The sequence below is a fragment of the Equus asinus genome, chromosome 6 (assembly GCF_041296235.1).
Source record: "Equus asinus isolate D_3611 breed Donkey chromosome 6, EquAss-T2T_v2, whole genome shotgun sequence".
NCBI lineage: Eukaryota > Metazoa > Chordata > Mammalia > Perissodactyla > Equidae > Equus > Equus asinus.
In genome coordinates this window covers 82314224-82330217 of record NC_091795.1, presented here as the reverse complement: position 1 = coordinate 82330217, position 15994 = coordinate 82314224, and the positions used below count along the sequence as shown (strand labels likewise).

The 15994-nt window shown below is 37.9% G+C and overlaps 1 protein-coding gene across 8 annotated transcripts in view; it reads left to right on the top strand.

The window, feature by feature from the left end:
• NCOA1 (nuclear receptor coactivator 1) overlaps positions 1–15994 on the top strand; it is a 251176-nt gene that overhangs the window by 229586 nt on the left and 5596 nt on the right. For all 8 annotated transcript variants that reach the window (XM_070512516.1, XM_044772038.2, XM_070512513.1 and 5 more), the window contains 3 exons: positions 4535–4709; positions 10848–11031; positions 15344–15433. In XM_070512516.1, coding sequence (XP_070368617.1) covers positions 4535–4709; positions 10848–11031; positions 15344–15433 — 449 coding nt within the window. The remainder of the gene's footprint in view (positions 1–4534; positions 4710–10847; positions 11032–15343; positions 15434–15994) is intronic.

The window sequence follows — 15994 nt, the reverse complement described above, 5'->3', positions numbered from 1 at the left end:
AGCCGAAGGATGAATACATTAGCTTTGCTTTAGTCCTTCACTTTGGCGTCTCTCAGCTTAATATAGGCCCAAAGTAAATGAAGGAACATGTAGGTAATAGTAATGGCAGCGCATGCTTTCTTTTATTTCTCGAAACAGAAGATTTTTCTAGTCTATCATGCCATAATGATTAGCGCACAAAAACAGACATTTAAAATTTATTTTATATTAAGGCAATATTCAAAGTAAATATGAGAGAAATTTTTAAAAATTTTATACCCACTTCATGAATTCCTTGAAGCTGGTCCAGAGCTCCCTCTTCTGTGAACTACAGTAAACATGCTACTCCACCCACCCCTCCTGAGTGATCTCATCTACTCCGGTGGCTTCAGTGACTTTTTCATGCTAATGACTCTCTTCTCTATCTCTAAACCAGATGTCTCAGCTCGTGTATACAGCTGCCTACTGGACAGACATAGTTGAATTTTCCACCAGAACCCCAAACTCAACTTGTCCTAAGCTAAACTCAGTAACTCCACTTCCCTTTCCCTTCATATCTCGATGTTACAGCTATAACAAACCTCAAGTTCCAAGAAAGAGGACATCCTTGCCCTCTTTTACTTCTAAGCCTTTGTACTTCCTGTACCCTCTGTCTAAAATATCCTTCCCTCACCTGTCTCATTCCTGTTCCTCCTTAGAGGTGTCTCCTCTGGGAAGCCCTCCCTTACACTCCTAGTCATAAGCACTCACTATCCTGTCTTATAAGCATTTGTTAACCTAGCTGCCTTTCTCTTTAGACAACTTGGTCCTTGAGTGAGCAAAGTATGACTTTTTCCATCTTTGTTTCTCAAGTGCTTAGCACAGTGGTCTGGCAGTGAGTAGGTGCTCAATGAATCTTTAAAGAAGTAAGTGAATGGAAGGATGAATCCTAATTCTAGTTGCTGCTGCCAAATGGCTGTGATGCTATTTATGGTCCTGAAGGGAGACTTAACATAGTCTAGGCAAAGATGCAAAGATATAATTGTAGAATTTTTTTTCTTTTTCTTTCTTTCCTTCTTTCTTTTTTTTTTTTTGCTGAGGAAGATTCTCCCTGAGCTAACTTCCATGCCAATCTTCACTGTTTTTAGTATGTGGGCCACCAGCACAGAGTCACAGAGTGGTTTAGGTCCACACCTGGGAATCGAACCTGGGCCACCAAAGTGGAGCATACCAAACTTAACCACTAGGCCACCAGGGCTGGCCCTATAATTATAGAATTTTTAAACTAGAAGGAGCTAGATTGTCTGATTCAAAGAGTCCAAGGTCCAATGTAGTGGCAGAACTGGGACGAGAACTCTAACTACCCCTCCAATTCATTGCTCACAGACTGTTTCTTTCTGTTAAAACTAGATCATCTGATAAGGAAAACATGCACAGTTAGAATGTGAGATGAGGCCAGAAAGAAATATCAAAAAGCATGCCAGTGTACTTGGAGGCTCTTATTTATTGTTTAACTTTGACCTCACAGAATATAATATCCAGAATATAAGTATCTTTTCCCTTACTCACATATGTATATTTTCTGAAATAAATTATTTCATCATAAATAACATTAAAAATGCATTTGAAACAGACAAATGTTTTTTAAGGATCACAATCAAAATTGTTAAAATTTAAAATGTAGAATTAATACAAAGACAATCAATATATAAATGAAGATGATGGGGAAAAACTCACTCTCTACAGTCATAAATGAAAAAAAATTTTCTCCATATATTCTAAATCAAACTCTTTTACAGAGGTTAAGTTACATATGGAGGAAGCAGCCAGGAGAAAATTTGTAGCTTTACTTACATAATCTTTAACAAGAAAAAAGGTAGTTAAACATATAGTGAAAGAAAAAAGTGTAGAAAGTCTACAATTGGCTCAACTTTCCCAGAAAATTTAAAATATTTTTTAAATTATAGCCTATAAAAAAAATCAAGTGAATAAACTACATCTCTGGCCAGATTAAACCAAACAAAAAAAGAGAAAAGTCATTGTATTAATGATAGAACACAAAATATTACACAGTTATGTTTACGAAGAGACATTAAGGGCATAGAAACATGCTTATGATACAATGTTAAGGGAGAGAAGTAGGTCACAAAATTATGCAAGATTTTATAGAGGAAGATTTGAAGGAATTATACTAAATTCTGCATGTTCAAATTATGACATTCTTTTTTCTGCACCTTTATAACATTTTCCACCTCAAAAGTATTTAACTGTGAAGTGTATTTTATCAGGAAGAAAAGAAAAAGAATATAAAGTGCTAGCATAACAGAAAACATAAAAAGAAACTCATTTTTACTCTTTTATATTGTTATGGACTTCCACTTTTGCCCAAGATGGAGTAACAAGGACCAAATTTATTCTCCTATCTGAAACAAAAAATCAAAGTACATTAAATAACACTTCTCGAAATTGTCCAGACTGTGCTTCATGGAGGGCGAGTTCAACAGGAGCCAGTTTTCCCTGAGTCAAGGCAATGGAAGCACTGAACTGGGAATCCAGGGAAACCAAGGCGGCTGGAGGTCTCTGGGCACAGTTCCAGGAGAGAGCCAGCCACACAGAGAGAGCAAGCTATGGGGATATGCAGAGGGTCTCACTCTGGTCTTCAGCTGAGGACAGAGCGGGGGCGTGTGTGTGTGTGTGCTCGTACGTGTACATGTGTGTACAAACTAAGGCCAGGAAAAACCGCCTGAAAAGATTAGAGGGAACAACCTTCAGAGTTCACACAGGGCCAATTCCTCTTCCCACCAGCCAGAATAGGAAACCTCATAATTCATGGAGTGTCAAGAATACTCACAAGGGTTTTGCCTCAGTAGCAGGGCAAAATAAGCCCTAGGCTAAACCCTGCTATTGTCTCATTAGGCACAAGACCCAAAAGAATTAAATTGTTTACATGTAACCTAACCACAATGCAGACAAAGGTCAAAAATATTTAAATGAATTTTAAAAATCTAGCACCTAACCAGGTAAAATTCACAAGGTCTAGAATCTGATTTTTAAAATTACTGGGTGTGCAAAGAAGCAGGAAAATACACCCCATAATGAGGAGAAAATCAATCCATCAAAACTAACCAAGAAATTACACACATGATAGAGTTAGTAGACAGGGACATTAAAACAATGTTAAATTATACGTTTATTCTATATGTTCAAGAAGCTAGAGGAAAGCTTAAGTTAAGTAGAGGTGTAGATGATATAAACAAAACCAAATTCAAGCTTCTAGAAATGAAAACTGCAATGTTTGAGATGAAAAATACACTGGATGGGATAAGAAGCAGATTAGACATTAGAGAAGAAAAAATTAGTCAACTTGAAAGTATAACAGTGGGAACTATACAAAATGGAATCAGAGAGAAAGAGTGAAAAGATGTTCGTTCACTCCAAATTGATCTTAGAATTCAATGCATTCCTTATCAAAATGTCAACATGGTTTTTGGAGAAATTGACATGCTTCTCCTAAAATTTATATGGAAATGCAAAGGACCTAAAGAAGCAAAAACAGTTTTGAAAAAGAAGAACAAGATTGGATTACTCTCCAATTTCAAAAATTACCACAATTACAACAATCAAGACAATGTGATATTGGTACAGGTATAGACATAGAGTTCGCTGCAAAAGAATAAAAAGTGTAGAAATAAACTCTTACTTTTATGGTGAACTGATTTACAACACACTTATATCAATGACTGGTAATAAGCACTATCCTGAATAAAAAGGAACAAACTACTAATAAATGCTACAGAGTGGTTGAACCTCAAAAACTTTATGCCAAGTGAAAGAAGCCAGTTATAAAGGACCACATATGATTACATTTATATGAAATTTCCAAAAAAGGGAAAATCTCTAGAGACAGAAAGCAGATCAGTGGTTGCCAGAGGCTAGAGGTAGGAGTGGAGGTTGACTGCAGATGGGCAAACGGGAATTTGGGGATGATGAAAATGTCTCAAATGGATTGTGGTGATGGTTACACAACTCTGTAAATTTGCTAAAATCATTGAGTTGTGCTGTTCAATGGGTGAATTTGATGCTGTGTAGATTACATATCAGTAAAGCTTAAGTTATATCTCAGTAAAGCTAAAAAGACAAAAGGAAGGAAGAGCGCACAAAGACAGCTGAGGAGGAGTGCCCAACAGGACTGTCTCATTTTTCATTTCATACGTGGATTTTTTTCTTTTACCTTTTTCCATATTCAACTTAATACACAAGTAATCTGTCAAGTATTTTCATGTTTTTTACACTTAAAAATTCATGTAAGCACAAAAACAAAAAAATTATACATAATCCTGATACCCAGATCAACATCTTAGTGAATGGAAAGCATTCTTCCATACTTATTTTATGTATTTATTCATCTGTTTATCATGAAATTTTCTGCCTTATTTATAAGAGACTGCAATATTTTTCCTACTCTGTTGAAAAGGATATTTTTAAATATATTGACGTATATTTGTGGGGATTTTTCTTTTATGGGGTTAATAAATTTATAGTGTATTCACATAAATTAATTTGTGTCAATTTGCAGGAATGGTTCCCCAAGGTGAGGCCAACTTTGCTCCATCTCTAAGCCCTGGGAGCTCCATGGTGCCGATGCCAATCCCTCCTCCTCAGAGCTCTCTGCTCCAGCAAACTCCGCCAGCTTCTGGGTACCAGTCACCAGACATGAAGGCCTGGCAGCAAGGAGCAATGGGAAACAACAAGTAAGGAGGCAGTTTTTATATATGAACATCCCTGATACTCTGCAGCACATAACAACAGCCATGCCTTCACAGTCTAAGTAGAAGATTATTGGCTACTACCATTTATTTGCAAATTCAAGGAACTGAATTTTATGTTATCAGGAAAAAGAAAAGAAAATTTAATCCTGTAAGTTTCAAGTCATTCTTATGGCAAATTTGTGTGTTTGTAGTATAGAAACGTGGTCTAGTGGCCCCCAACCTTTTCATCCCACCTCCAGCACACCTGAACAATATGATCAACTTCCATGAGTAACAGAGCTTCCCTGAGACAGATGTAGGAATAGGTACTTTTAAAAAAGTCTTTCTTAGGGCCGGCCCAGTGGCGTTGTGGTTAAGTTCATGCACTCCATTTCAGCGGCCTGGGGTTCGCCGGTTCATATCCTGGGCGCAGACCTACACACTCCTCATCAAGCCATGCTGTGGCGGCATTCCACATAGAAGAACTGGAAGGACATACAACTAGGATATACAACTGTGTACTAGGGCTTTGGGGAGAAAAAAAAAGGGAAGATTGGCAACAGATGTTAGCTCAGGGCAGTCTTCCTCACCAAAAATCATACCTTTAAAAAAAAAGTCTTTCTTTATAAAAACACTTAAAAATCTAAAGCAAGAATGGCAAAATGTTAGAATTCAATAGAATGGTGGGCACACAGGTTTCACTCTTGTCAGTGTGTTTGAAAGATTTTGTAGCAACAACAAAGGTTTTAAGGCTTCTCAGGTCATTCTGCCTTACCCACCTCTTTGAATCTTTAGACTTTCAGTGGCCTCATCTTGCTCATTTTGCTTAGAATTATCTCCCTAGAGTCATTCCCTCCCCCCCCAAATTCTGGCTGCTTGAACTTTTCGCACATTACTTGAGTTTTATAAGCGTTTTAATTTAGTTGTGTCTTCGTTCTAATGACAGGGAAGCCGTTTGATCTGACAACATAATAAGTAAGGCAGTTAAAGTTGAAAAATTAAGACCATATTCTCTTAAAGTTCATTGAAAGGTGAGAGGAAATCTTCCTGTTAGAGAACTGTGTAGCTCTCAGTGAGGACTGTGTGTAAATTAGGTAGAAATGGAACCGTCTATATAACATGCAAGAAGAATTTAGTCTCCTACTGTGTTCTCTTCCTAGCTTCCTAAACCCACTTTAGATTCCGTGGTCCATCATTAGAATTATTCCCTTACAGGCACTCTCAGCTCCCTTGTGCAGCTCTCCCTCTGTTGTACTTGTGCCTAGCAAAATGCTCCCTAATGAAATCCAGCTAAACTCTTGCTCCATACATATACCTAAGCATTTAAACGTGCCTTGAAAAAAACAGTCATGCTGACAGGTCTGCTCCACGTTACAGTTAAATTCCTTAAAAGACTATACTCTATTACTTCTCTCCTCCCATTCCTTGTTGAACCAGTCAGGCTTTGTTCCCTACCACTCCTCCAGAAGTATTCTTATCAAGGTCACTGTGTCCTCTACAGTGCCAGATGCAATGATCACAGTACCAAATGCAATGATCACTGGTAACATTTGACATATTTGAGCGTTTATTCTTTCTTGAAGCTTTTTCTTCCTTTGGGTTTTGGAACAACTTTCTCTCTTGGGAAGGGTGACTCTCCTATCTCTCAGTCTACTCTACTGGGTCTTCCTCATCTCCCCGACCTCCATTTCAGGGCCTCAGAGCTCATTCTGGGACCTCTTCTTCCCTATATCTACTCATTCCCTTGGTTATATCACCCAGTCTTATCACCGTGAATGCCTGTCTCTGCGCTTATGACTCACATTTAAATCTCCAGCCCAGACTTCTTCCCTGAGCACCGTACTGTGTATCCAACTGCCTTAATGCTGACATCTCCACTTAGAATTCTAATAGGCTTCTCAAACTTGACAGGACGAAAACTAAAGTGATATTCTCCCCAAAACCTATTCCTCTCCTACTTTTCCCCATCTCAGTCAGTGACAACTCTATTCTTCCAATTATTCAGAATAATAATTTTTGTTTCTCTCACATCCCACATCAAACATATCAGCGAGTCACGTCAGTTTCTTAGCAGCCCTCACTTCTTACCTGTTTTACTTGTACACTTTAGCACAAGCCACCATCATCTTTTTCCTGGACCACTGCAGTAGCCTCCTGTCTCCCTGCTTCCACCCTTCCTCCACCATTTTAATCTCTACGTGGTAGTCAGAGTGATGCTTTTAAAACATGAGGCAGTATGTCAGTCCTTTACTCAAACCTCTCCAGCTTGCTCAAAATACACTATAGGGCTCTAAAGCCCTACATAGTCTTGCTCCTGGATACCTCTCTGACCTCATCTGCTATTCTCATCATTCCCTCTGCCACATCGGCTTCTGTTTATTCTTCTGTTCCTCGCTTGTGCCAAGTACCTTGCAAACACTCAGGGCCTTTGCATTTCTTAATCCTTCTGCTGGGGTGTTCTTCTTTCAGTAGCCACGTGATTTACTCTCTCACACTTCAGTTCTCTCCTTAAATGTCATCTTATTAGACATAGATATTGAATGGCAATGTATTGGTGACATAGAAATGACTGTCATTTCTAAAACAACACCATTTCCTACCACCTGGTCCCTCCTTTCCCATCTGTATTTCTCTTCATAGTGCTTAACATCTGACATACTGTGTGTTCATCTGTTTGTTTATGATCTGTCTCCTTGAACTAGAATATGAGCATCATAAGCTCAAGGACTTTGTTTTCATTTACTTCTGCATGTCCATCCTCTAGAACACGTAAGCACTTAATGTACATCTATTGAATGAATGAGTGCAAAGAGTCCCCATTCCTAAGTCACTTCTTGGATTCAGATTCAAATGTGGACTTGAACTTTTGTTTTACTTTTGTAGTTTCTGTGAACTTTGACTTTCCCAAATAATTTGAGAAAAAAATAATTATCCCCCACTCTTCAGACCTTCACATTGCTTACTTGGTTCATGTGTAGAAGCTTATTTGTCAGCGTAGGCAGCGTGTATTTTGTGACCACTCTCTCTGTTGCACAGTGCAAGATACCACAAGGAACAGGGGAAAACAGCTCCTGCTGTCAAGTTACCAAGAGTTTTAGTTGGTGACAGGAGTAGGTCAGAGAAATTAAATCATGAAACAAAGAATCACTAAGTAGAATGATGTAAGAGTTCAGATACAGTGTAATGTGATTCTTTTTCATTCTCTCTCTGGTGGGAAGAGAAATAACGGGTTAAGCCAGACCTATTTGTGGTGGAACAAGGCAGTGTTTCTGTGTAACAGTAGTCACTAGGGAGAATCCTAGTGCTAATTAGCGTTTTAAAAGCCAACAAGCCATGTTACTTAACCCTTTGTTTCTCAAACTTATTTGACTAGGATCTCCTCCCCGCTTGTTAATACCTGTAATATCACTGGAACCCACTTTAGGCCAAAGTCTTCCTCTTTGTCTTTTTCCCCCATTATTTGGGGGGAAATCAAATACCTGGTGCTAGCCTAAGAAAACTGTGCTAACTACCACAAGGCCAACCAGGAAAGCAGAGGGAGGAGTCCTTCCAGCATTGGGCCTAAGGTGCCAGTGAACCCCACAGTCCGCTCCAGAACCCAGAACAGCCATGGATGCTACAGAGGGCTTGGTCTTCTTCCTTTGATGGAATAAACTAAAATGAAACTATTGGCAGGAGCACTATGAAAGGACTTAAGCTAATATACAGTCCCAAATATAAATTTGAAAGGAAATTAAATCCTAAACTTTTCACTAAGTATGACATCATTGCAGTCCTTGAAGCTTCTGCATACATTAACTTACATAGCCCTGTGCCTCCACAGTGGTGATTTGTGTATCAATTGACAAATGAGCGTTGTCTAAGGCACAAATGTTCTCATTAGAAAATGGGCAGCAGACTAATAGGTTTTTTCTTACCTTTAGTCATGGGGACACTGCCTCTTGGGCATACACACAGTGCAGACGTTAATGGTCCACAGATGCATTATTGACCATTTCCTGGGCATATAATTTTCTTTGAGCATTTGTGTTTTATAATTACTTGGGGAAAATTTGCTACTTTTCTTCAGACATGATGAATAGGCTGTTCCTCAGCCTTTTAATTTTAGTATGATTATCTTAATTTACCAGAAGCTATAAATGTCAGTACATCCTGCTTACCTCCCAAGAGCCAGCAAGGAATAGATAAGCCTTGGTGAGGTAAATAATTTTTGAAATCAACTTCTCCAGAATTAACATTAAAATAGGTAGAATTTTACCAGAAGCTTATTGTTTAAGAATTGATAATCATAAAATATTTGGTGTTTTGTAGAACTTAACAAAAGACACAACTCATATTTTCCTTTAGAGGTATATATCTGTATCACTGAGAATTTTGGGGGGGTTCATATATAAAGTTTCAAATTGCATTTACTTGATTTTATTCCATACTGTTCTACCTACTGATAGAAACTGATTTCACATTTGAGATCTTTAGTATAACAACAGTCCAGAACTAGGCCATGAAGAAGGAAGTCAGTAGACCAAGACCTGAAAAACGTAACTGCCCTTGCATTTTGCTTCCTACAAAAGTCATGAAGCTATCTTCAGGTCTGAGAAGACTTTTGATGTCTTTAAAAACATTAAACTTGGGCCTGGCCCGTGGCCGAGTGGTTAAGTTTGCGCGCTCCACTGCAGGCGGCCCAGTGTTTCGTTGGTTCAAATCCTGAGCGCGGACATAGCACTGCTCATCAAACCAGACTGAGGCAGCGTCCCACATGCCACAGCTAGAAGGACCCACAACGAAGAATATACAACTATGTACCAGGGGGGTTTGGGGAAAAAAAGGAAAAAAATAAAATCTTAGAAAAGGTAGTGAGAGTGGACCTAACCTTAAAAAAAAAACAAAAAAACATTAAACTTGGCAAATAAAAATATCTAGTTCCTGGGGCTGGCCCTGTGGTGCAGCAGTTAAGTGTGCATGTTCTGTTTCGGCGGCCTGGGGTTCTCTGATTCGATCCCAGGTGTGGACATGGCACCGCTTGGCAAGCCATGCTGTGGTAGGCGTCCCACATATAAAGTAGAGGAAGATGGGCACGAATGTTAGCTCAGGGCCAGCCTTCCTCAGCAAAAAAGAGGAGGATTGACAGCAGTTAGCTCAGGGCTAATCTTCCTAAAAAAAAAAAAAAAATCTAGTTTCCTGTTAGTTTACAGCATATTGAAAGCAGCAGAAGCTGAAACCCTGAGAAGTGATCACAAGCTACAGGACATTGAGTACAGGCTCTCAAATTTTCATGTGCATAGTTAGAAATTTAGCTTTCTGTACCCACTCCCAGAAACTGAGATTCACTAGGTCTAGAATAGGGCCTAGGAGTCTCAATTTCAACAAGTCCCAGAGAAATCTCTTGCAGATGGTCTCTGGACTACACTTAGAAAAACATTGGTGTAGATATAGTAAAATCTATAAATAAAAAGCAGTCTGAACCTCATCAGTTGACAGCACTAAGTAATAACCCCATGTCCATAATTCATTCCTTCATCAGATATTTACTGAGTACCTGCTATATGTCACTTATTACTAGAGACAAGGAATGAGTGGAACAAGATATCATCATTCCCCTCAAGTGTTAAATCTAAGAAAATGTATAAGCAATCACAATATAAGAATTCTCCCTTTGGTTATTCATTCCTTTGTTAATTCATTCAATGAACATTTATTAAGAATTAATATGTACACCAGGCACTTTGTTTAAATAGGATATTCTCTGTTTAAGAAGATAAAATAGTGTAATAAATTTCAGAATGATTTTGATGATTAAATGGGAAACCATCCATTCCAGTGAACTGGAAGATTTACTTTTGTAGAAAACGACCTTTCTTAAATTATTCAGATAATTGGAGTTTAACAATTCTGATACTAGGCCAGATAATTTTAACTTAAAATGAGCTCTTTTTAGTTGTTAAACCCCTTGGGCAGAGTTTAAAATGTATCTGAATTATAGACAATCCTTATATCTTGTAAGAAGATGAAGTCTTACATGAATTTAAGAATATGAAATATTTTATCTGGAATTCTATCTAATAATTAAGAAACGTGGTCCAGTCACATTATCCCCATGTTCATGATCAGTGGATATAATCGGAATTGTTTTTGAGTTAACAGTGTGTTCAGTCAAGCTGTCCAGAACCAGCCTACGCCTGCACAGCCAGGAGTGTACAACAATATGAGCATCACCGTGTCCATGGCAGGTGGAAACACAAATGTTCAGAACATGAACCCAATGATGGGCCAGATGCAAATGAGCTCTTTGCAGATGCCAGGAATGAACACTGTGTGCCCTGAGCAGGTAAGTGGCACAAGTGGCACACTTGCTACATACACATGCCACACCACATGACAGTTCATTATTCCAAGGAAAATCAGGTATGTTCCCAGTTACTTGTCAAAAATAACCACACGTATTTATTCTGTCCCCCTGTCTTTTGATAATTGCTCTCTCCCTTAAGATATACAGTGGAAATTTTGACCGACCTTATAAGATTTTAGTATCATGAGATTTTAGTGTTTTTGATTTATTATAAAATGATACATATAATACATTAGCTTGGAACTTACATCTTTACATTCTGAACACATTTTCTTCATTTCTCCCTTTCAGTTCAAGAAACATTTGTTCAGTTCACCAAACAATACTTACTATGTACAAAGATAGTTCTGTGGGAGATAATATTACAAGTTGGAGAGACATAACATGAACAAAGGATCAGTTGAATAACAGGACAAAACAACTGTGTAAGAGATGGACTCCCCCAGGACTATATGTATTTATGTCAGACTAGGGGTATATACATAGAGTTAACTACTGAGGGTTTAAAGGAAAAAGTGCCTTATCAGTAAAGGCTTCATGGAAAATTTGCCTAAAGAAAGAGAATAGAAAAGAACATTCAAGACTGGTTATCCCAGCATGACTTAGGCAGGAATAGAAGTTGAGATGCCTGATGAATGTTAAGGGGATATTTATATTATTTTTAGAGCAGAATTTATACGGTAAACTTTTTAGGTGTGTTGCAGACCATGTAAATGTTTAGAGTTTATCCTGGAGCCTCCTGGAGATTTTTAAGGAGAGAATAACTAAATTCAAAGTCATCTTTAAGATCAGTGGAGTAACTCCCTGTAGTTACTATTCTCATTATCAGCAACCACAAAGTAGATTGTGGTGACTAGGCTGTGACCATATAGCCATAATTTATAGCAAGTCTTAAAAACATGTAAACAGAGTACCTTTTCTATAGAATTTCTTTTTGATGTTAATTTTTTTTAAGAAACATCCCTATTCCTCAGGTATTATATAGTAAGCCTAAGGAAGTAGCAGGAAAAAAACCAACTTAGTGATCCACCTCTTATAGCAAAATAAAAGAACTAAATAAGATTGTTTCTTGTCCTTGTTGTTATCTTGTTGTTATTCAGGTATTAGAATTGTTCACTATCTCCAGTAGATTAAAACAAAATAATAAAAAATATAATGAATTAGGTGAAAGAATATTACATTTAAAGTGTCTTTCTTATATACTTAGGTCTTGCTTTTTTATTCAATTTGACAATCTCTGCCTTTTAATTGGAGTGGTTAGCCTGTTTACATTTAATGTGATTATTGATATGGTTGGATTTAAATCTCTCATCTTACTTGTTTTCTCTTTGTCCTATTTCTTGCCTTTTCTTGGTTTAATTGAATATTTTAATTCATTTTCTCTCCTTTATTGGTTTATTAACTATATATAACTGTTTTGTTATTTCAGTGGTTGCTTTAGAGTTTATAGTATGCATCTTTAACTTACCACTATTTACCTTCAAGTGATACTATATCACCTCATATATAATATAACAGCCTCACCACAGTTTATTTCCATTTCTCTCCTCCTGTGCTATTATTGTCGTACGTATTATATCTACATATGTTATATACCCCACAATGCATTGTTAGTACTTTTACTTTAAGCAGTCAATTGTATTTTTTAAAAATTTAAATAAGAATTCTTTTATATTTACCCATGGAGTTATTTCCAGTGTTGTTCATTCCTTTGTGTAGACCCAAATTTCCATCTGGTATCATTTTCCTGTCTGAAGGTCTTCACTTAACGTTTTCTATAGTGCAGGTCTGCTGGTGATGAATTCTTTCAGTTTTTGTATGTCTGAAAAAGATTTTGTTTCACTTTCATCTTTGAAAGTTCTTTTCCCTGAAATCTAGCCTGGCAATTTTAGCCTTCAGTGCTTTAAAGTTACTGCTCCACTGCAGTATTTCTGATGATATATCTGCTGTCATTTTAGCTTTTTCCTCTGTACTTGATTGATTTTTTTTCCTGTCTCTGGCTGTCTTTAAGATTATTCTCTTTATCACTGGTTTTAAGCTATTTGATTATGATAGGCCTTGGTGTGATTTTCTTCATAGTTCTTATGCTTGGGGTTCAGTGAGCTTCTTGATACATGGATGGGTAATTTTCATCAAATTTGGAAAAATATTGGCCATTATTTCTTCAAATTTTTTTTCTATCACCATCCCCCTCCTCTCCTCTAGAGACTCCAGTTACACATATAGTAGGCCACTTGAAGTTGTCCCACAGCTCACTGATTCTCTGCGTTTGGAGGTTTTTTAGGGGCTGCAAGGTCAGTCATTTTTTCTCTGTGTATTTCGTTTTGGATAGTTTCTATTGCCAGAGCTTCAGGTTCACTAAATCTTTTCTTTTCCAATGGCTAATCTGTTAATTTTATCCAGTGTATTTTTCATCTCAGACATTGCTATTTTCATCTCTAGAAGTTCACTTTAGACCTTTTTATATCTTCTATGTCTCTAACTTGTTCAGTCTTTTCTCTGTCTTCTTGAATATATGGAATACAGTTATTTAATAACTGTCTTAATATTCTTGCTTGTCACTTCTATCATCTGCATCATTTTGGGGTTAGTTTTAATTAATTGACTTATCTTTTCATTAGAGCTCATATTTTTCTGTCACTTTGTGTACCTGGTAATTTTTTATTAGATGCCAGACATGTGAATTTTACCTTGATATTCCTGTAAATATTCTTGAGCTTTGTTCTGGGGAGTGGTTAAGTGACTTGGAAACAGTTTGATCCTTTCAGGTCTTGCTCTTTTGTTTAGTGGGACCAGAGCACTATTTAGTGTAGGGCTAATTTTACCTTACTACTGAGGCAAAACCTTTCTAGTATGATACCTGAGACTACATGAATTACAGTATTTTCCTCTCTCGCTGGTAGGATCAGGACTTCTTTCCAGCTCCATGTGATCTTTAGGAATAATTCCATGTAAGTCTTTTCAGGTGAATCTTCCCTCTGCTTTGGGTAGTTCCCTAACATCCATTAGCTCATCAGTACTAAGCTGCAGACTCAAGAGGACCCTCTGTAGATCTTCAGAGCTTTCTCCCTGTGTAGCTCTCCTCTGATATTCAGCCCTGTGAACTCCAGCTGCCTTGGCTATCTCAGACTTCCAGCTGCATCTTCTCGACTCAGGAAGCCTGCCAAGCTCTGCCTAGGTTCCCTTTTCCCATGTTGCAGCCTGGAAATTCTCTCTGGGCAGTAGGCTGGGGCAGTCGTAGGACTCACCTCAATTGTTTTCCAACTCTTGGGGTTAACTCTCCTTCAGTGCCTTTGTCCAGTGTCTTGAGTGCCTTCATTTAATATATTTTGTCTAATTTGTTAGTTGATTCAGGCAGAGGATAAATCTGATCGCTGTTACTGAATCTTGATCACAAGTGGAAGTCTTTTGCCAGTTAACTTTTGTGTGTGTGAATTAACTTTTTTTTTTTTAGGAAGATTAGCCCTTAGCTAACATCTGTCACCAATCCTCCTCTTTTTTGATGAGGAAGACTAGCCCTGAGCTAACATCCGTGCCCTTCTTCCTCTACTTTATATGTGGGATGCCTGCTACAGCATTGTTTGACAAGCGGTGTGTAGGTCCACAATGGGAATCCGAACTGGAGAAACCTGGGCCACTGAAGCAGAACGTGTGAACTTAACCACTGTGCCACTGGGCTGGCCCCTGAATTAACTTTTCATTGAAGTATCATGTATAAGAATAAACAAGGAGCCAGCCCGGTGGTGCAGTCATTAAGTTCGCGCACTCTGCTTCGGAGGCCTGGGGTTCGCAGGTTTGGATCCTGGGCACAGACCTACCGCTGCTCCTCAGGCCATCCTGTGGTGGCATCCCACAAAAAATAGAGGAAGAGTGGCACAGATGTTAGTTTAGCAACAATCTTCCTCAAGCAGAAAGAGGAAGATTAGCAACAGATGTTAGCTCAGCTGGGGGCAATCTTCCTTACAAACACACAAAAATAATGATATACAAAAAAGTATACAACTAGATGAATTTTCACAAACTGAACACATCTTTATAACTACCACCCAGATCAAGAAACAGAATATTACCAGCACCTCAGAGGTTCTCTTCATGCTCCCTTACACGTCACTCTCCACCTGTACAAAGGGAACCACTGTTCTAACTTCTCACAACAGAGTAAATTGCTAAGCTTTTTATTTCTGCTGTCCTCCTATTACTTTTCTCTCAGTGACACTGTATTTCATTGAAGAATTTGGTCTTCACCTTAAACAACTGGCTTGTAATTTGGTCTTATACTTATCTTTAATAGATAAATGATCCAGCACTGAGACACACAGGCCTCTACTGCAACCAGCTCTCATCCACTGACCTTCTCAAAACAGAAGCAGATGGAACCCAGGTCAGTAAGAAAATTCTAAGCCTAGAGCTGTCAAATGTGTTCTAGATACATAGGAAACTTTGTATAGCATAGTGGTTAAGAGCCTGGCCTTGGGAGTCAGACTTGGATGTGAGTCCTGGCTCTACTCTTCTTAGCTGTGTTCATGGGCATGTTAGGGAACTTTCTTGAGCTGCTGTATAACCAACAGAACTAACAAGATACCTGCTTATAGGATTATTTATAAGAGAGGGTTAAATGAGATAAGCTTTCAGAAGGTTTAATCCAGTGTTTAGACAGGATAAAGGGATCACAAATGGTGACTACTAATTGTTATTTTGTAAATAAACACAGTGCTAAAACTCATGTGTAATCAGAATATCTCAAAATATCTTAGAAAATTCAGATAGAAAAGAATGTCTGCTATGTACTCTGCCTCCTTTTAGAAATTTGTTTCAAAATAAGGCAAATAGTATGGATGACTACTTTCCTTTGTGAACTTAAATTTAGAAATTTTGGAGGTTTTAATTTACTTCAGTAACTTTGGTTTAGTCTTTAGTCTCTTAATAAATACTTTTTTAAGTA